General features: G+C 36.2%; 2 protein-coding genes across 2 annotated transcripts; both read left to right on the top strand.

Moving 5' to 3' along the window:
- Positions 1-1,288: 1,288 nt before the first annotated feature.
- Positions 1,289-3,866, top strand: LOC145117761 (Tetratricopeptide repeat (TPR)-like superfamily protein). Its single transcript, XM_079054072.1, has one exon. It carries the CDS (start codon positions 1,328-1,330, stop codon positions 3,842-3,844), a length of 2,517 nt encoding a protein of 838 aa, XP_078910198.1. The 5' UTR covers positions 1,289-1,327; the 3' UTR covers positions 3,845-3,866.
- A 4,920-nt stretch (positions 3,867-8,786) lies between these two features.
- On the top strand, positions 8,787-11,532 carry LOC145117335 (NADH-cytochrome b5 reductase-like protein). The gene is made up of 12 exons (XM_079053634.1): positions 8,787-9,077; positions 9,575-9,617; positions 9,789-9,864; positions 9,967-10,026; positions 10,120-10,170; positions 10,255-10,309; positions 10,390-10,460; positions 10,555-10,606; positions 10,690-10,767; positions 10,833-10,922; positions 11,006-11,119; positions 11,207-11,532. The coding sequence occupies exons 1-12, from the start codon at positions 8,910-8,912 to the stop codon at positions 11,330-11,332; spliced, it is 984 nt and encodes a 327-aa protein (XP_078909760.1). The 5' UTR covers positions 8,787-8,909; the 3' UTR covers positions 11,333-11,532.
- Positions 11,533-22,621: the final 11,089 nt, after the last annotated feature.

Below are 22,621 nucleotides of genomic sequence, written 5' to 3'. Positions count from 1 at the left end.
AGTCTATAATAACTTTATAGACGATTTAATTGGTGAGAATGCGTGATAATGACAATAATTATATAATTTGAACGTATTCACATTATCAAACAACATATTTTCTTTGTCATTCTCACATAATAGCACTGTCCACACGTCCGCACAATAAATGTCAATCCATTTGAACCTAGCTATATATATATATATATATATATATATATATATATATATATATATATATATATATATATATATATATATATATATATATATGTTAAAATCTAACTAATAAAAAAGGATTTGTTAGACAATCTAACTTACATAATGAAATATAGGGATAATGACATAAAAGCCCTTAAATTTGGCAAAAATGTATAGATTTACCCTTTTACGGATTTTAGGCTCATTAAAACCGGATGTTAACAACTTTTTTCGATTTTACAACTTTTTTATATTTAGCGGTAAAATCGAATATTTCTGGCAAAGTTAAGGGCTTTAATGAATCAGAAAACCAAACTGAAAGGTTTTATGAACAAGAAAAATGGGTAAAAACGAACATTTTTTGCCAAACGTAAGAGCTTTAATGAACTACAAACACACAAAAGGGTACAATTGAAAAAAAATTGCTTACATGTTGTTTTAGTGAACCTACATTACGTAAATGATAAATCCATACATTTCCGTCAAACTTAAAGGCTTTTGTATCATTACCCCATGAAAACCAAACTTAAGGGTTTTTATGAACAAGAAAAACGGGTAAAACCAAACACTTCTGGCAAACGTAAGAACTTTAATGAACTAAAAATACACAAAAAAGCATAATTGAAAAAAAAAATTGCATAACGAACCTATAATACGCAAAAAGATAAATCCATACATTTTGTAAGACTTAAAGACTTCTCAAGTTCTCATTACCCCATGAAATATAACAGGAATATATTGGGAAAATGACTAAGGAGGGTAACTAACTATTGAGTTTGTTCATATATGGTCTATTTTTATTATCGAGTATACCATCGAACTTGTTGTTTGTGTTCACCATAACCTTTTTGATCGGCTTTTAATAAGTGATAGTCTGGTTAAAAGGGTTATGATGAACACAAACAACAAGTTCGATGGTATATTGGGTAAAAAAAAAAAGCAAATGTAAACAAACTCAACTCAATCAATAGTTACTTACCCTCCAAAGTCATTTCTAAATATATTTATTGTTATAAAAAGTAAGTAAAAAATTATGTACAAAATGAAATATGGAGATAAATCACTATTTACTTCAATTTTTATTGAGGTAGAAAATGGGCGGGTTGGAGATGGTAAAAAAGCTGATGAAGATGAACATTCGAATTGAATGAGAAAGCATGTAAGAGATTTATATGTAGCTATTTTTCGATTCGATGCGCCATCATGCAATAATACCACTATGAATCCCCAATTTTCTAAAATTTACAGATTCTCTAACTTCACATCTCAAATTATCAACCGCAGAAGCCGAAAGCATGAACTTGCTAAGCTTTTACAGTCACCTTCCACCACCGATAACCCAAATTCCTACTTTAAAACGGTTCATGGACAGATCATAGTATCCGGGTCTCAATCTGATACACTTCTTGCAAACATATTGATCAAAAGTTATTCAAAGTGCGATAACTTAACCTATGCACGGACATTGTTCGATGAAATGCCTGAGAGAGACATAAGCAGTTGGTCTTCGATGATTTCTTCTTACACACAACATGGATACAGTGAAGAAGCTTGGACGATATTTCTCATGTTCCAAAGATCCTCTAATAAAATCCCAAATGAGTACGTATTAGCTAGTGTTATTAGTGCTACAACTCAGTTAGGAAATGTGGTTAAGGGTTCTCAGTTGCATAGTTTGGTTGTTAAAACAGGTCTTGATCAAGATATTTATGTGGGTACTTCACTTGTTGATTTCTATTCCAAAATCAACAAAATAGAAGATGCAAGATTGATATTTGATTATTTACCAATTAAGAACGCAAGAACATGGACTACAATAATAGCTGGTTATTCAAGAGTAGGAAAGAGTGAAGTTTCTTTACAATTACTAACCCAAATGAAGGAAAATAATGTTGTTCCAGATAGATATGTTCTCTCTAGTGCTTTAACTGCATGTTCCATTATTGGGTTTTTCAAAGGAGGGAAACAAATTCATGGTTTTGTGTTAAGAAGAGAAGCATCCATGGATATATCAGTGAGCAATGCTCTTGTTGATTTTTATGTGAAATGTGGTGAAGTGAAAACAGGAAGAAAGATTTTTGATCACATGGAGTTCAAGAATGTTATATCATGGACTACTATGATATCTGGCTACATGCAGAACTTATTCGATAAAGAAGCTATGAATTTGTTCATTGAAATGAGTAAAAATGGTTGGAAACCAGATGGATTCGCATGTACTAGTGTTCTAACTTCATGTGCTTCACTTGAAGCTCTAGATCCAGGTAGACAAATACATTGTTATACGATCAAAACCAATCTTGAAAAAGATGAATTCGTGAACAATAGTTTAATCGACATGTATTCCAAATGCAATTGTCTAATTGATGCGAGAAGAGTCTTTAATGGGATCCAAAACCACAAAGTGATTGGTTACAATGCGATGATTGAAGGGTATTGTAGACATGAAAATCTTCATGAAGCGTTGGATCTTTTCCATGAAATGAGGGTGAAATCCATTGACCCGAGTTTGTTGACTTTTGTAAGTCTTCTTGGCGTTTCAGCTTCTTTGACCACTTTAGAACTTAGTAAACAAATTCACTCCTTCATCATCAAATTCGGTATCTCATTAGATGTATTTGCTGGTAGTGCTCTGATAGATGTTTACTCAAAATGTTCGTTCACATCTGATGCACGCAAACTGTTTGATGAAATGCCTGAAAGAGATATTGTAATATGGAACGCTATGATTTCAGGGTATACCCATGTATCAGAAAGTGAAAACGCAATAAAACTTTATCAAGAACTACAACTTACATATCAAAAACCAAATGAATTCACATATGTAGCACTAATTACAGCATCTAGTAACCTTGTTAGCCTTTCCCATGGACACCAATTTCACACCCAGATCTTGAAAACGGGTTTAAACCTCGACCCATTTGTCACAAACGCATTGTTGGACATGTATGCCAAATGTGGAAGCAAAAAAGAGGCTCAAAATCTTTTCAACTCCACGTTTTTCAAAGACATTGTTTGTTGGAATTCAATGATATCAACATACGCACAACATGGGGACGCGAAAGAATCTTTAAAATTATTTAAAAAAATGATAAATGAAAAAATCCAACCGAATTATGTCACGTTTATAGCTGTTCTCTCGGCTTGTGATCATATGGGCCTTGTAAAAGAAGGGTTCGATCACTTCTCAACAATGGGTAAATTCGGTATTTCACCCGGGGTGGAGCATTACGCGTGTATGGTGTCGCTATTGGGGAGAGCCGGGAGGGTGTATGAAGCGAAAGAGTTTATTGAGAAATTACCGATACGCCCTCCGGCGGTGATTTGGAGGAGTTTGTTAAGCGCGTGTGGAGTTGTTGGAAATGTCGAATTAGGTAAATATGCGGGTGAAATGGCGATTTTGAATGATCCGAAAGAGAGTGGATCGTATGTTTTGCTTTCTAATATTCTTGCAAGTAAGGGTATGTGGAGTGAGGTGAAGAAGGTGAGAGAGAAAATGGAAGGAAATGGGGTGGTGAAAGAAGCTGGATGTAGTTGGATTGAAATGAATAATGAAGTTCATGTTTTTATCGCGAGAGATAAATCGCATCGTGAGGCGGATTTGATTTATTCGGTGATTAATAATTTGATTGATCATGTTAGAACGCATCAAACCCTTGTATGATTTTTATAATTGATTGAAATAATTGCTAGTGACATGAATTTTGTTTTCTAACCTTGTGTCGGTCGTGGGTCGTATCGGTGGGGACACCTGGAGGTGGTTTTTTACCCTTTTGCCCTTATAGTGTAGCCATTTGGTTTTGGGTTGCCGTTTTTGAGAAACAAATGAAATTATCAAAATTAAGGTGTTGATCATAATACATTTTTATAAAAAAAAAATGTTGTTTGAAAGTAAATAAACATGGTAAGAACTTACTTCCATTTCATTTTTTAACACAACCAGAGAAATGATTCTATTTATCCAGTGCATTTTTTGTTCTATCAAGCATTGAAATCGATTCTATTTCACTATTCCAAACACCCCCTAATAGTCTACTCCCAACCCATCTATATCCAAACCCAACTTCAAGACTTGGAGTGAAACCAAATGTAACCAACTTTGAAGCCTCTTCTATCCACTTGTTGGATCCAAACCCAAATCCAAGACTTGGAGTGAAATCAAATATAACCAACTTTGAAGACTTTTTTGTCCACTTGAATGCTACTCTCAAAATAAAGACATTGCATTTTGATTTTCACAACAATCAAATCCCTATCCACTTTGTCACATATTCGGCCGGCCAAACATTCCAGCCTAATTAGAAAATGTATGTTGCTTATATATGTGGTAAATCTTAACAATAAATTTTAGCCCCTCGTCTCTAGTCTTCATTCCATCAACAATAATCAAACCCCTCAAAACTTTCCTTAATTCACGACCCATCATCAAAAACACATCGTCCTATAACTTCGGCCCATTAGCATAGTACATAAACGCAACCCAACTTCAAAAGCTTTATTCCTATTGTGACTAGAGATGCACAAAGACCCGATCTGATCCGATCCGATCCGGTTTGATGACGTCACAGCCGATCCGAAGCAGCCCATAATCCGAACCGGTTTCAAACCGGATTTGATCGGTTTTCCGAGCCCCGAATCCGAATCGGTTTAATCCGATCCGGTTACAATCCGATCCGAAATCCGATCCGATTTTGGCTTCTTTTTTTTTTTTTTTAAAAAACATTTTTTGGACCTCATATATAACACAAAATGCAACATAGGTTCATTAAAATAGTTAAAACATACATCAAACGTCGAATTAGAAAGAGTTTTTAAACTAGTTAACTAATAATAATAATAATAAAGTGGCGTTATAACATTTAGCCAAATAGAAATAGTTTTTGTGGTCTTCCACTTCATGTCGCCTTCACTAAAATATTCTTCAACCGCCACGCAAATAACTAGGGGTCTCATCAATACCATATTCTTCATCTTCGTCTTCATCTTCATCGTCATCGTCATCGTCTTCGTCTTCCGGAGGTGTTGATAAGCCTTGTGCATATTCTTCATCCATGATCTCCGTTTCAACATTTTGTGGTAGTGGGCCTTCTAGTGATGCCAAGTGTTGTATACGTTCCACCGAATCCAAGTAATCCTTCAAGCAAACGCAAACCTCTACCGCAACCGGGGTAAGATTCGTCCTCAACTTTGATAAAACTCTACCACTAAAAGAAAAAGCGGATTCCGAAGCTACCGTGGAAGCTTGGACGGTTAGTAAATCGCGGGCCATGACGGAGAGAATAGGAAATTGTGCTTCCTTTTCTCTCCACCAAGCCAAAAGATCCAAAATTTTAAATTGTGGTGCACTCATGAATTTTAAAAAGTTTGACCCCATATAAATTCCAAGTTCGCTACTAGGGGTTAATGTGCGTGCTCTTTTGTTTTGTTCCTCCAAAAGGTAGTTATAGAGGTCGATATCAAAATCCGTTCGACCCCCACCAGTACCCGATGCACCACTAGTAGAGTCGGTTACACTTGCAAAAGTGTTTGACATATCGCCATACTTTGTAGCGTAAATGTCAAACAAATTAGTAAAAGTATTATTAAAAGTGTGTATTTTGTTACGGATGTAGTTTGAGTCATCTTTGTGCAAATTTAAAGACATAGAAATTTTGGTAATCAAAGCCTCTACACCCGTAACATTGATACATGGGTTTAATGTCGCGGCACAAGTAAAAAGTGGTGGCATTTCTTTGAAATATTTGACTAGTTTTTGTCTCATTGGTCTCGTAACCAAAACAAATATTTCACTTCTTTGTTCAAAACGCTCCAATTGTACGGACATCAACCATAATTCATTTAGTAACAACGGCTTGTAGGGTAATACACGCCCGATAAAAAGTGGTTGATTGTTTAAAAACTTTTAACATTTCCACAAACTCTTTCATCAAATCCCAATCATAATCCGAAACCGGGTTTTTTCCTTTTGAAATTGTGTCATAAAATAATTGTAAAGCGATTCTTTGACGTGTCAAACTTTCAAACATCATACATGTTGAACTCCATCTAGTGTCAACATCCCAATGAGGACTATATGGAGTTACGTTTATGGAAATGGCAAACTTTCGATATTTTTCCATTGTAGCTTTATTTTTTCCAAAAACTCTAGTTAACACAGTTTTGAATTTTTCAATCGTCGAATCTAAACGAGCCATCCAAAATAGGTTTATATTTTGCAATTAATCTTTTTGCCGCGGCGGTATTATTACTTGCATTGTCAAACGAAATAGAAAAGATTTTGCCGCGTAAATTATAAGTCTCTATAACGCTTACTAAAATTGCAAATAATCGTGCCCCCGTGTGAGGATGCGCAAAAAGTTCAAAAGCAATAACTCGTTTGTTCATTACCCAAGTAGTGGGATCTATCCAATGTGCCGTGACGACAAGATAGCTTTTGGGACAACTACCGGTGGAGGACCAAACATCACACGTTAAAGAAACACCGGTTTTTATATTTAAAAATCCCAATTGCATATCTTTTTTGGCTATATCCCAATACTTTAAAGCATCACGTCTAAGAGAAGTGCGACTTACTTGCCGGTATTGTGGTTGCATTTTTTCCCGCAAAATCCTTGTTAATCGTGGGTTGTCGAAGTGGTTGAAAGGCACGCCCTCTTGAATGACGAACTTACAAAAGCTTTCACGAATGTCATCATTGTTGTAAATAAAGATCGAACCGTCGGGAGTAATATTTGGTTTATCCGGATCGCCTTGACCTTTTACAACCGGACACGTTTTTGTTGTATGACTCCTCAACGTACTATTGTCATCTTTTCCCAAAAACATCCCGCATTGCTTGCACCTTGCTTTTTCTTTCCCGTTCGACAACAAACACAAATCGTAATGTTCCCACACATCTTTACTCCGAGTGGTTGGTAAGATTTTAACCACCGTTGCATCCGACTCTTGGCCGCGGTAGAATTTCGGGAGCTCATTTCTTGGAAGATTATGAAAATAGAAGTATAAAGTAGAAGTATAAAGTAGTAGAAATGTGTGTAAAATGTAAATGGAGCAAATGGGTTGTATTTATATGTGTTTGGAAGGGCAAAAAAGTCAAGAAAAGTCAAACTAGCCGTTTTTTCCCTTTCCAACGGCTATAAAAAAAAATTCAAAATTCCCGTTGCTCAACGGTCAAAAAAAAAAAAACCGGTTTGAACCGAATCCGGTTCTCAATCCGGGGTTAAATCCGATTTCTTGTCCGAAGCTTCAATCCGGTTTCGATCCGGTGGCCGGTTTAATTCGATCCGGTTCGGTCAAAACCGGTTTTGACCAAATCCGGTTTTCGGATCGGATCGGATCCGAGAGCCCAATCCGGTTTTTGTGCCCATCTCTAATTGTGACCTTATAATTCCATCTGACATAAAACCAAAATCTTTCATTACTAAGCTAGTCTTAATTTTGCCACAAAAGTCCAAACCAACAATAAACCCATTATTTCGTCCAAAAACAATTAGATACAAAATAAACCACATATCATTTAGGGCGTGTTTGGCACGGAACTTTTGTAAGCGTTTGAGAGTTTCTAGCTTTTAGCTTTTGACAAAACGCTCTAGTTTAAACAAAAAGCTTCGTTTGGCAGTACGAACGTTTAGCTTTTAGTTTAAACTAAACATTCAAATCTAAAAACTACTTCATATAGCATTTAACAAAACGCCACTGAGCTTTTGAAATCAATTTCCATAATTACCCTTAAAAATATATTTATATATCTATTTAGTTTTAATCAATTATCTTTTTATGTAATTTTATATATTTCAAAAGCTACCAGCTACTTTTGTCAAACACTCATGTAACAAATAAAAGCTACCGCTTCCCGCTACCAGTTATCCGCTTCCAGCTAACAGCTACTTTTGTCAAACACGCCCTTATTCTCATTTGTAACCCTTCAACCCTCTAAAATCCTTCAAATTAGATACAAAATCCATCTCTCGGTGGGTTATTAGAGTTTCTTTATCTTCTTCTTCTTTCTTTCTTTCTTTCTTTTTTTTATTTTTTTTTTATTTTTTTTTATTATTATGTATGTTGATGGGTAATTAGCATTTTCACTTTGAATTTAGTATATTTGTTGCTCATTTATTTATTTTCGGTTTCTAAGTGTTGTTTTCCTTTTCTAGTTCATCATCAAAATAATTTTGGGGAAATAAATTATAATCAAACTTGTTAATTCTTTTGGTGTATCAAAAGTGATAATATGCTTTGTAAATTTGAATTTCAATGTATTTTGTAATGTGCGTGGGGTTTTTATTAGAAATGTAGAATGATCTTTTGTTTTTTGAAGTTGTTTTTATTAGTATTAAAAAATAGTAAAAAAAAATTCTCATTAAACGGATCCATTTAACAAGCTTATCAAACATCATTGAATATTTAGGCATATGAATCATTCATGCAAAGCACTAATCATTCAGTTTCTACCCATCAACCATTAACCATTTTTAATTTAATTGTTTATTCCTTTGTTAATTAAATGACATAAAACATTATTGTTGTTTTTTTCTCATACACAACATATACTTTTTTTTTTTTTTTTAAGGATATATTCCATCCAATGGAGGATGGTAGAGTGGGTCTATGAAACTTACCGTGGACTGCATTGCAGAGGATTATTCTAACATTCTTCCCAATACCCTGAAAGTCGGAGTGGAACGTTAACCAAAACCCTCAAAATCTCAGTCTTCTCTCTTCGATTCAAGATGTCGACATTCTTCAGGAGATTAAGCAAAGCAACGCCGATCGCATTTTCACATGCTTTCCGAGGGCAATCGCAATCAAATTCAACGCATTTTCGATTTCCAGTTGGAGCAATCGCTGCTATCTCTGGTGGAATCTCGTATTTCTACTACTTTTCTGAGCCAAATTTGGTAATTTTCTCCATCTTTTTGTACTTCAAGTTTAAATACAACACAAAACGTTTTTATATCTGTCTATGTCGTTGTGTGGAGAATGTGATATGTACATTCGGCAAGTTGAATCGTTAGTATCTGAAAATTTGGTTTTCAGCATTTTATGTGATTTGAGACGTTAAGATTTTTTGTTTATTAGGTTTTTGTTCCTACTAGTTCGTGACTACTGATTATTTGATTGTTTGCTTAGATCTTCAATTTGGTAGTTTTCTTCATCTGTCTTGTACTTCTGATTTAAATACAATAGGAAACTGAATGATAAGTATGTATATTGTTGTGTGGATAATATGATTTGTGCATTTGAAAAGCTGAATCATTAGAAATCTGAAATTGTGATTTTCAGCATTTTGTTTGATTTGAGATATCAGGATTCTGTTAATCAGGGTTGTGTGTTTGCTTGGGTCATCCAATATAAAGATCACTGATCAATTATATGTTTTTTTTCCCATTAACAGGCCCATTTAGATCAAATCAATGAGGAAACAGGTCCTAAAACTGGTAAGTTTCTTGTTTCAACTTTTCTCACCTTGTCATGATATTTCCTTTCTGAAACAATTCATGATATTCAAATCACGAAATTAATCAAGAAATGTTTGCTTTTGGTCAACACAGATAAGTTTCTTTCCAATACACCTTTGAATTTAATAATGATGGTTTTGTGTATTTCAGCTCTTAATCCTGACAAATGGATAGAGTTTAAACTGCAAGAGAAAGCTAAAGTCAGCCACAATACACAGCTATACAGGTTATCTTCAATTCTTCATAATCCCAATTCTTTATTTTCTTTTATCAATATATTCTTGAAAGTAGATTTGTGGAGTAAGCTTTTTATCCACATTAACTTCAGGTTTTCTTTTGATCCAAATCTCCATTTGGGACTCGATGTTGCATCATGCCTTATTACAAGGCAAGTTTATGACTACTCTTATGGAATCAAATTTTTAATCTTAGCTATATGCCACCTCATTCATATATTCTTTTTTTTTTATTTATTTAATAGGGCTCCATTAGGAGAAGATGCTGAAGGAAAAACAAAATATGTTGTTCGTCCGTAAGTTAATATGTTGTATTTAGAGATAGTTTTTTACTTTTTATGCATGCTTAGTTATCAATTTTCATGGATGCTTATTTCCAGATACACCCCCATATCAGATCCAGATTCTAAAGGTTACTTTGATTTGATGATTAAGGTATGAAAAACTAAATTTTTGATTCTTGAAAAACTAAAATATTTTGATACTTATTAATTATGTTACAATTTGTTTTTCAGATTTATCCTGAAGGGAAAATGAGCCAGTATTTTTCAAAACTAAATCCGGGTGATGTGGTTGAAGTAAAAGGGTAAACAACCATTAGTTGGTTAAATTACTATTATACCCTCGGTGAATTTGTATGTACTTAACTACTTATGACTAAGAAAATGAATCTCTTTCAGACCCATTGAGAAGATCAGATACACTCCCAATATGAAGAAACACATTGGCATGGTGAGTTAAGGAAAGCTAAAGAAACAATATTCTTTTTTTATTTATTTATTTTTCTCTAATTTGGTAATTCATATTTTTTACAGATTGCAGGTGGCTCAGGAATCACTCCAATGCTTCAGGTTATTGAAGCCATTCTTAAGAATCCTGATGATAACACCAAAGTAAGATTTTTCTTTTTTCTTTTTTCTTTTTTTTAAATAAATGTATTAAAAAAAACAATTTTCAGGTTTCGTTGATTTATGCGAATGTATCACCAGATGACATTCTACTAAAAAAGAAACTTGACATGCTTGCTTCCAGCCACCCTAATTTGAAGGTAAATTAATATAACACAAAAAACAATAATTTATGATTTATTATTATTTTGAAATATAAAATAAAATGTTTTTGAAATTGTAGGTATTTTATACTGTTGATAATCCATCAAAGTATTGGGTTGGACGCACAGGTTACATATCAAAAGACATGGCCTCAAAAGGCTTACCTTCTCCAAGTGACGACACACTTATACTTGTAAGAATTAAGAAACATCTTTTTCTTTTTAACTGATTCCAATTCCAATTCCGATTCCTTTGACTGATTCCATTCCGTTGTATTTAGGTGTGTGGGCCACCTGGAATGATGGAACATGTATCTGGTGGCAAAGCCAAAGATTGGTCACAAGGTGAGGTGAGTGGAGTACTCAAAGAACTTGGATACACAGAAGGAATGGTTTACAAGTTTTAAAAACATTGGTGAGTTAAATTGTTTTATTATTATTATTATTATTATTAAGAATAAATTAGTTGTTTTTTGTGTGGAAATGATTCCCTTTATGTTAGATTGGGAATCATTGGATAATAGCAAAACAAAGTTGCAACAACAATGAATTGGACTAAATAACTTGTTGTTATTTATATACATTACTTAGAAATATACTTTTAACAGTTTTTGTTTAAAATAATATATTCTTATAATCAAAGATAATCATATTTTGATAAATGTAAAATGACATAAAAGAGATGTTAAAGAATAGTTAGTATTATAAGACAAATATGCAATACATTTCATTAAGGCTGTGTTTGGCGCGCCACAGCTAGCTTATTTTTCGAGCTTTTTTATGTTGTCGTGTTTGGTAAGCCAAAAAGTAGCTTATAAGCTAGCTTTTTGAAAAGCTACTTAGACTAGCTTTTTAGGAGCTTTTTTAAAATTTTCCAAATACACCCCTTAATTAATTATAGAAACACATACTATTATATGTCCTTTTATGTAATTTTATATATTTCAGCTAGTTTTACCAAACGTTATTTTTTATCAGCTAGCTTTTCAACTGTCAGCTAGCTTTTCAGCTAACAGTTAGTACGCCAAACATAGCCTAAGTTAAAGTAACTATCAAAATGTAGTTCTCCAATTATTTATGTTTAAGTGAAATTTTTTGCATTCCATATCATGTTATGGAATATTATCACAAACTTTTTGAATTTCATGGTGACTTATTATGACTAAATCTAGATATGATTGTTGTCTAGTTTCTTTGTATATATGTAATCATTGTGTTGTTGGGCAATATTCAAAATCATATTATCGAGTCTTTCCTATGAATATCAAAATATAATTATGAAAGATAAATATAGTCATAATCATCTTAAATCTTAAGTTTTCTCACTAAAGTTTGATATTTTCGACCTATTCTTAAACACTTCAAACGAAGGTTATATGTGACATCAAACATATCTAATAAATTATTTAATTGTTAGTAAAAGTATGTATAATATCTACAGCATTTTTTTTAAATCTTAGTATTTGTAAGGGATTATTGATACATTTGGAAGAAAGTTATTATTTATGGGTGCTTTTCGTTGATTTGGTTCTCATATCATTTATTTATCTTACAATGTTTCAATTAGGGATTATTTGAGATAAACTAATACAACATATGCTAAATTTAACTACAAGCTTCCTTTTAAAAAGTATAGAAATATGAAATATATAGAGTATATAATTGTGCATGTGTAGATTTATCAAGTGTTATATTTAAAAGAATTTTAAAAAGTTTTATGAATCTGTTTAAACCCAGTTTGAGTAACTTTTTATAAAACAACTTATAAGCTGTTTTTTGATTTCTCAAACAACACGAACTAAAAAAACTAAAAAAACTAAAAAAAATAAGCTACATAATTGAATGTAAATCACTTTTGGGTAATTATTTTAAATTACATTGCATCAGAGACTTCTCATATCCTTTCCCAAGTTCAAGATTTCTCCATCTCGTTGACCCTAGATCTAGACGAACTTAATTATGACCCACGAGATTTGGTGTTCTCTGTCACCTTGATGGCTCCTCAAAACCTAAACCTGTTAGTGATCCTAAGTGGCATAAACTCGACTCATCAGTCAAAGTTATGGATTTATTGTACCATTTTGAAACAACTCCTTCATATGATCTCAAACATATGTAAGTCTACAACTTATGTTTGGGATAACCTCAGTAATATGTTTAGTGATGATCTCATGATTACCAGATATTGTGTATCAAAACTACACATGATTGATTTGCCAACTTTGATGTTGCGGTAAGTGAAATGGTTGTAGTGACGTATATGACAAATGGTCTTCTAAAGTTTTTGACAACATTATCGTCATTAATATGTCACAAAGATTTGCTTCTCTTGTTTCTCTAAGCATTATCAATGTCGCTTCTCAAAAAGTAATATCTCTCTTGGTCTCGTCATATTTCAGATACCTATTGAGTTCATGCTTTTTCAAGTCAGTGCTCTCTCTCAATCTAACCCTTCATCTTAGAATTCTAACCAACAAAATAATAATTCCAAGAACCGGAAAAATCACAACAATGGTCGTAACAATCCCCCTCTAGGCGATGACAATCATGTCCTTCCATAGTGAATCCTCAGTTGTGGCCCACCTACGACTGGTGTGCAACAACACACCGTGTAGCCCAAGCTCATACCCTAATTAGTTATATGGGCCTACTTTGGCAAGACCGCCAAGGCTATCTTGGTCTGATCTAACACCAACAGTATGGGCTACTCTCTATACCAGCCAACATCGAATTTCGGTCAATGTTATCTCCCCAAAGACTTCTCGATTTTGTATTTTGAGAACCCTCAACATGATGTGATCACGTCACAACCAGTGGCCGAGCTTGAAGTTTTGATTTGGGGGGCCGAAAATAGAATATATATATATATATATATATATATATATATATATATATATATATATATATATATATATATATATATAAATTGAAGAACAAGGGGGCCAAAGTCAAATTTTATAGTTTTAGGCATAATATGTAAATTTTTTAATACATAAGGGCTAATTATATAAAAAAAATAGAGGGGGGGGGGGGGGGGGGGGGGGGGAGGCACAGCCCCCTGGCCCTATATAACCTCTACCACTGGTCACAACCCTTCCTTAAGCTTTTCAGTCTCCAGCCGTTCGATACCAAGTGGTACATGGACATTGGAGCAACCTGTCATCTATATCCGCATTAAGGTATTCTTAATACTATTTTTTTATCAGTTATACTACTTCACGTGTCATGGTTGGTAATGTATCATCAATCCTATTTATTTCTGTTCATGCCTCCCCGCCTAACCTATATCGACCGCTTCATCTTTACAGCACCAAGATTACTAAAAACAACATCTTTGTTTGTCAATTTACAAAAAAAAAAAAATGTACTATCTAATTTAGTTTTTCTTTGAATGATTTTTAGACTTGCAAAACGCTCCTCCGATGTGAATGCTGTTAGGATCTATATCCAACTTACCAAATCTTCGCAAGTTTCTCTCGTGTATGCTAATCAACTTGCATGCCATTAGCGTTTTGTCATCCCCACGATCATAATTTACATTTTCTAGTTTCTAGTGGTTATCTTTCTTGTAATAAACTCAAAAATACTACTATATTTGTCGTGCTCTAAATTGGGAAAGTGTGTTGGGTTTCTATGTTCTATTTATACTTGAAGTGTTAATGCATCATTTGATATTATTCAATTTAATTTTTGGATATCGCCTCTTCCTAGTGTTGGTGACATTAAATAGCATGTCTTATTTCCTTAATCACCGTTTACATTTTTATAGGTTTATCCGCTCATTAACAAATCAGAATCTTTTTTCCAAATCTTCATTTCCGCTCATATGTTCACAAACAGTTTAATTTTTATATTAAAACCTTTCAATGTGATCATGGGGTAATTCGATGTAAGCTCTTTCAAGACCTATTTGACAAAAATGGCATTCAATTTCAATTTTCATGTCCCCATACCTCCACCACCAAAATGGAAAATCACCCAATTAATGATATTTTTGCACTATCTTATTTCACACATGCCTACTCAACATCCTACCCTCCATGTCCATTCAAACTACCATACATTTTACTTGTTTCATTCATTTTAAGCATCGATACTCTCATTTGCATGTATTTAGGTGCCTATGTTATCCTCACTTAACCATACCTTGCGAATTAGCTCCTTGCTCTACTTGTGTTGTTGCCAATGTTGTTGCCCATGTTAGTTTCAAAATCTTCTTTGGGAGCTTCTTTCTTTGAATTTTAAAGCCACCATTATATATTGTGTCCACATAAGTGCTATTTATCTCTCATAGAATAAGGTCCAACATTAGCGAACAAAAACAATATTGAGATTGATATTTACGTTGTTCGTGACAAAGTTGCTACTAGCGACATCCGGATTCATGGTTCATCATTGTATAAATATATCCAAATCTTCACAAAAAGCCTTCCCTCCAGACTTTATCCCACCTTTAAAACTCAGTGGACTATATTTTGATGCATTGTATTAGCTAATACTCGTGTTGTATTTATTCTTGGGTGTAATAGAATGTAAATTACCTTTTAGGCAAGTATTCCAAACTATATTTTGAATATATGTTTGTAAAACAGAAATAATCCGACTTTCTAATAGACGATATGTTGATTTGGTCCATGTTAGGGGTGAAAATTATAAAACCGGACTGGACACCCCTAACATGGACCGGCTTTAAATCCTAGAACCGAGAACCGGCCCAGGGGTCCAGAAAAATGGTCCGGTCCGATCCGGTCTACGGGTCCAAATGCTCACCCCTAGTCCATCTGCCATTTATTTTTTCGAATTAGATCCACAAAGATTATTTCTTAAGTTTGGTCAATATTGTAATGTTGCATAATAATTTGGTTTCGAATCAATAAATATAACTTTTTAAACTTTTTATAATATAATCATTCTATTCGTATACCAAACCCATAAAAAACAAAAAACAGTATATTAGTATGGCTAGTATTTTATTGTATTTTTTTTTTATTATAAAACCGTTTTATAAATTAGAATATATTTTATTTTTGGTTGTCTTAAAAGTATGAAATTTATGTTGTTTTATTATCCAATCATATTATTTGTTTATTTGTGGATGTTATAAGAATAAAACTATACTGTTTTATAAATAATTTCTAATTTTTAAGAAAAAACTAATTTAGAAGGTTTAGACACGGGTTGTAGTTCATCATGTTTGGACGTGAGAATATCTATAACACACTTTTCTTGAGATAAACGAAGGCGCTGCGGGTGGCAGATATCTCAAGAAAATAGTTCAACGAATCCAAATCAGTCATGGAAAATTCGCGACCCAGAAGACCAGCGATTTGCTGAAGAAGGCTAGGAGATGAGCCAGTCAATATGATATCATCTACGTATAGAAGTAGAAATGTTGTATGTTGAACATAGCGATACATGAACATGGAGGGGTCAGAACGACTGTGAGTAAAGCCGATGCGAGATGCGTGCTCTACAAATATGTGATACCAGACTCTTGAAGCTTGTTTGAGACTGTATAAAGAGCACTGTAAAAGAAAAAATGGGAACCGATGAATACAAAAACTCGGTGGATGGTGCATGTAAACAGTCTCCTATAAAGAGCAGTGAAGAAACGCATTCTTCACGTCTAGCTGGTGCATGAGACAGTGTATGGAGACCGCAAGACTAAGAACTATACAGATGGTAGCCGATTTGACAACCAGACTAAAAGTCTCATCACAATCAATTCTCGATTATTGAATGCAGACGTTAGCTACAAGACGAACCTTGTAGCGAGAAAGAGTCGCATCGACATTAAATTTTTGTTTGAATAACCACATCTATCTGACAATGTTGACCCCTACCTGTCGTGGAACAAGAGTACACATACCATTTGAAATAAGAGCATGATATTCCTTGTTCATGGATTTATGCAGTGTAGATCCTATAAACTCTGTAAGTATGACCGAAAGATAGAAGAGATAGAGGTTGTGTTGAGATTAAAACAATGAACAAATTTGTGAATGCCACTTTGGGAACAAGTGGTTATATGGTGAGAATAGGTGGGAATATGAGGTTGGGATGGAGAAGCTGAGGGGGCTAGATAAGAGCTGAGAGGGATGGATGAGTGAGAAGGAGGTAAGGAAGGAAGAAGGGGGATCGAGAATGAGTCGGGTTGGCGGAGATGGGTGGTTGTTGGTGACGTTGATGGGTGATTGAGTATGAGAAAAGAGATCGTGAAAATTGGAGAGATGTCAGTGTTGGTCTCGATAAATTTATAGGATGGTGCTTAGTAACATAACCATATGGATAAATGAATTCTTCAAATATTACGTGACGAGAGATAATAATCTTTTCTTAAGGAGAGATCATAGCAAAGGTATCCACTGTGAAGGGTGGGGTACCTGAGGAATATGCATGGTGAGGTTCTTGGCTGGAGTTTGTGAGATGTGGTTATATGGGGGGTAACAAAGGCATCCAAAAAAATTGAGGTTTGAGTAGCATGGGTGGCGTTTGTAGAGTCTATAATAAGGGCGTCATTTTGAATGGAAGAATATGGTAGGATGTTGAGTGTAACATCCATAAAATTCATATAAAATATAAACTTTTTCAAACATCCAAAAACCACCATTTATTACAAATTGTTTTCAAAATAGTTTGTCATCAGAGTAATCCTAGAAATCATAACATAAAATGTGAGGAGGTGCACGATCAATCCTTCGCCTTCCCACGATCATCAGAGGTACCTGAAACAAAATCCACAACTGTAAGCCAGAAGATTAGTGAGTTCCCCCAAAATACTGATACATAACACATAATAACAATAACAACATGTAATGTGTCCACAGCTCTACAGACTGGATTACCCCTGAGCCCACAGTATGAGTCTGGCATGCCCTCCCTGACCCTCAACCCATATATGGCTTGCTCTCGAGCCCACAACATAAGTCTGGTTTGCTCTCGGCATGTCTGGCTTGCTCCCTTAGTCCTCAGACTGGAATACATTGAATAGACCTCAGTACGAGTCTGGCATGCTCGGTCCGGCCCTCAACTTGTATCCGGAATGCTTAGGAGTCCTCAGTATGATTCTGGCATGCCCTCCCTGGCCCTCAGCTCATATCTGGTATACTCCAGGGTTTGTTGGCTACCGCACGGAGCAGTACAACCTCAACCCAACCCACACAACATGTCGACATGTAACATATAAATACACATACAGATAATCAGACAGTATCACAGGTAGTCCTATAGATATACTAGACTAGCATATCAAACTAGCATGCATATCTAACTCATACTCATCATATCAATAACTACTAGGATGTCAATCCAATGGGCCGGCTTTGGTGCCTTCGACCCCTAAGTATAGTGAGGAAAACTCACCTCACAAGTAGTGTTGAACCGATAATATCAATCCCAACTCACAGCTCCAACTCAACTGCCTACAATCACCAAGTGACTAACCTCATCAAAATCCTGAAATACCCGAAATACCCTCAAGATCAAACTTGGTCAACCATGGTCAAAGTCAAAGTCAACAGTCAAGGTCAATAGTCAAGGTCAACAGTGCATGTTGACCCAACTCGTCGAGTGCATCTACAGACTCGTCGAGTTCCTTCAGTATTTAGAAAACCAGGAAAAACCCTAGCCAACTCGTCGAGTTGATAGAACAACTCGTCGAGTTCCTACAGTATCCAGAAAGCGGGAAAACCCGATCCAACTCGTCGAGTTGGCAGGGCAACTCGTTGAGTTTTCCTAGCCTAAAGCATTCAGACACTTCCAAGCGAGTCTAATGCCTCCAAACTATAGATCTGGTCCCCTAGGGTTGAGATACCACGTAAAGTTGCAATCCTTACGTCCATGCATGGCATCAAGATGGCTAAATCACTCAAATAAGGCTTATCAAGGTACTTAGAACATGAATGAGGGCTAAGACTTGATAAAGTTGGGAACTTTAAGTCCATAGAGGCCATGAGATGTCCAGATCTGAAACCATGGCTTCATAACATGCTCAAATCCAAGAATGGTCCCAAAATAAGCTAACAATGGCCATATACTTTCAAAAGAAGAGATCTAGCAAAGGTATGGTCAAGGTATCGACTTTATACCTTAGAATGACTGCAACAACAGTAGAAATCTCGGATCTAAAGCTTCTCCCTTCAACTTTGCACCACCAACTTCAAGCTCCTTCAAGAAAAGCACCAAAGAACACTATTTAAGCTCTCACACACACACAAAATGGGGAAGGAGGCGTGATTAGGGTTTTCTCTGAACTGAGGGGACGGTGAGGGAGGTCAACAATGAGAGTCAAGGCCTTTAAATAGGGTGCAAACCCTAAAAATTAGGGTTTTCATGTTCAGCCTTCAACTCGTCGAGTTGGTGCCTTCCAACTCGCCGAGTAGACATTGAAAAATAAGCGACACTAAACACTCTACACGACGAGTTGGAGCCTCCCAAATAGTCGAGTTGCCCTGAAATTGAATATATATTAAGCTTAAGTTCATACCTGGAAATCGGGGTGTTACAAATCTCCCCCACTTGAACTAAGCATCGTCCTCGAAGCCTGCTGCAGTGAACAATTCTGGATAATGCTCCCGCATTTCAGCCTGCGGCTCCCAAGTCCACTCAGATCCCTTCCGATACTGCCACTGCACCTTTACCAAAGGTATCTCCTTGTTATGCAGGACTTTTATCTTCCTTTCTAGGACAACCACCGACTTCTCAACGTAATTCAGGCACTCATCGACCTGAATATCATCCAATGACACAACCGCGTCCTCATCCAATATGTACTTTCTCAACTGCGAAACGTGAAATGTGTTATGGATCTAACTTAGCTCCTCCGGGAGATCCAGTCTACACGCCACTTTTCCAACCCTGGAAATAATCCAAAATGGCCCAATGTATCGGGGACCCAACTTTCCCCTCTTCCTGAAGCGGATCACACCCTTACAGGGTAAGACCTTCAGTAACACCATGTCATCGACCTGAAACTCCAACTTAATCGGATCCGGTCGGCGTAACTCTTCTACCGACTCTGAGTAGTCTGCAACCGCTGCCTGATCTGCTAAATCATCTCGGTAGTATGCAGAACCACCTCCGTCCGACCCATCACCCTATGACCAACCTCGCCCCAACAGACTGGGGTACGGCATCTCCGCCCATACAACAGCTCAAAAGGTGGAGCACCTATGCTGGAGTGAAAGTTGTTGTTGTAGGAGATCTCTGCAAGGGGTAGGTAGGAGTCCCAGCTCCCACCAAAATCAATGACGCAGGCCCTCAACATATCCTCGAGGCTCTAAATGGCCCGCTCGCTCTGGCCGTCTGTTTGCGGATGGTAAGCGGTGCTAAAATGCAATCTCGTGCTCAGTTCCTCATGGAACTTCTGCCAGAAACGGGAGGTGAATCGAACATCACGGTCTGAGATAATAGAGACCGGCACCCTATGGCGAGCAACGATCTCGCGGATATATACATCGGCCAACTTCTCGGTTGATGAACTCCCCCATATGGCCAGGAAATGGGCGCTCTTGGTCAATCGATCCAAGATGACCCATATAACATCATATCCATTCGCCGTCCTCGGCATCTTGGTGATAAAGTCCATCGTGATATGCTCCCATTTCCACATGGGAACCTCCAGAGGCTACAGCTTGCATACGACCTCTGATGCTCGGCCTTGACCATCCTGCAGGTCAAGCACCTCTCGACGTACCAAGCAATCTCTATCTTCATGCAAGGCCACCAGTAACTCAAACTCAGATCCCGATACATCTTGGTGGCTCCCGGGTGAATAGAGAAGCGAGACTTGTGATCCTCCTCCATCACGATTAGTCTAACCCAACCATACATCAGAACCCACACCCGACCGCAACGGGTTAATAATCCATGACTATCATGCACGAATCTGGTGATCTCGCCCCTGATCCTCTCAATTTTCCAATTCTCCTACCGTACACCCTCAGTATGAGCTTCCCTGATCAAGCTCATAAGTGGAGAATCCACCGATATCCTCATACACGACGCCGGAACTGAAGATCTAGCCGACTTGCGGCTCAGGACGTCTGCCACAATGTTCGCTTTACCAGGATGGTAAAGGATCTTGCAGTCAAAATCTTTGACTACGTCCAGCCACCTACGCTGCCTCATGTTCAGGTTCGGCTGATCCATGATATGTCTCAAGCTCTGGTGATCCGTGTAGATGGTACAACGGACCCCATATAGATAATGTCTCCAGATCTTGAGGGCGAATACTACCGCTCCCAGCTCAAGATCATGTGTGGGATATCTCGTCTCATGCGGCTTCAGCTGCCGCGAATAGTACAAGCATATAAGTCGAAGTTTATCTGTTCCTTTTTCTATAAACGGGAAAAAGCGATGTTTGTGGGCCCCTCGATGATTTGATGATGACATCTAAAGCGCTTGGCCAAGCCTGGACTGAATTGATGTGTTCAATTAGTAGTCTGATTTCAGTCGTCATAAATCAAAAATCAGGAAACAAATATTGGATGGAGATATTGATTATAATCGATGTCTCATGTCCATACGATATCTTGTAGAACAGAGGAATATTTGATCACTTATCTAAGGACACGTCACTGACTGGGTCAGAGTTCGACAACGGCTTTTGGTAGCTAAAATTTGCTAGTCAATTTAGTAGTTATACTGGTAGTTATAGTTTTTAGACTTATCCAAGTGGAAGACTGTTTGATTATGTATCTAAGCCCATAACTATAATTGGTATAAACTTGAATTGATAGTAGCACAATCCTTTTGGGTTGCCTTCACACCTGACAATTGAATATGATAACTTTTAGAGAGAGAAGAATGATTTATTAATTTATGACTTGGTTAATAAATTAATTAAAAATCGAAATAAATGATTTATTAATGTATTATGGAAATAATATATTAATTAGAAATCATATTGTTTAACTAATATTTAATCAAAAATAAATTTGGAATTAATTTTGGGATTAAATGAATTAATTGAAACTGCAGGGACTAAATGTGACAATGTTTAATAGTTGAGCATTGGGAAATTCTAGAACCTTACGATAGTAAGGGAACAAAATCTAGATGCTCCTAGGGTTTCCTTGGGCTTTAAGGGTGCCTTGGATGCCTTGGGGGGGGGGGGAGTTAATGGATTAGGGTTATCTTGGATACATCTGCCTTATCCAATACCTTCCTAACACCTATATAAACATGTCTTAGGGTTGGATTTCATCCGTGCACTCCTATAAAAGGCTTAGAGCCGAAATTCTTCTTCCCTTCTCTCTCTCTCTCTATAGTAATCCTTGGTTGCTTGATTTTTTTGTGATCCATTAGAGGCGCGACATGTGTGGCGCTTGCTACCAAAGGTCTTTCAAGCAAGGATTCAAGATTGTTTACAATAACTATCTTAAAGGTATGTATTATAACCCTACCATATGATTATTATCCATAGATCTAGGGTTTATACTTTGTTGTTCGTTATTGTATGTTCAATTAGAGAAAACGTAGATCTTCAATTAGGGTTGCATGCACACATAGGATTGTATGTTATGCTCATAACCCATCACACATCTCGTGAGGTGTTTTGGCAACCTTCTTTGTTGGGACTAGATTAAGAATATGGGCGACAGTCTCTAAGGCATACCCCCAAAATGAGATTGGAAGTGAAGCCCGACTCATCATGGAACGAACCATGTCCTACAAGGTTCAATGATGCCTCTCAA

The sequence above is a fragment of the Lactuca virosa genome, chromosome 5, assembly GCF_052849685.1.
Source record: "Lactuca virosa cultivar CGN04683 chromosome 5, Lactuca_virosa_CGN04683_v6, whole genome shotgun sequence".
Classification (NCBI taxonomy): domain Eukaryota; kingdom Viridiplantae; phylum Streptophyta; class Magnoliopsida; order Asterales; family Asteraceae; genus Lactuca; species Lactuca virosa.
The sequence above is the reverse complement of the archived record's forward strand: the minus strand, read 5'-3'. Positions and strand labels throughout refer to the sequence as shown.

Bases quoted from the DNA above. Each gene is read 5' to 3' on its own strand.
- LOC145117761 (XM_079054072.1), top strand. From the start codon at position 1,328: ATGAGAAAGCATGTAAGAGATTTATATGTAGCTATTTTTCGATTCGAT.
- LOC145117335 (XM_079053634.1), top strand. From the start codon at position 8,910: ATGTCGACATTCTTCAGGAGATTAAGCAAAGCAACGCCGATCGCATTT. The intron at 9,618-9,788 runs GTAAGTTTCTTG...TGTGTATTTCAG, and splicing joins GGAAACAGGTCCTAAAACTG to CTCTTAATCCTGACAAATGG. The intron at 10,310-10,389 runs GTATGAAAAACT...TTTGTTTTTCAG, and splicing joins ACTTTGATTTGATGATTAAG to ATTTATCCTGAAGGGAAAAT.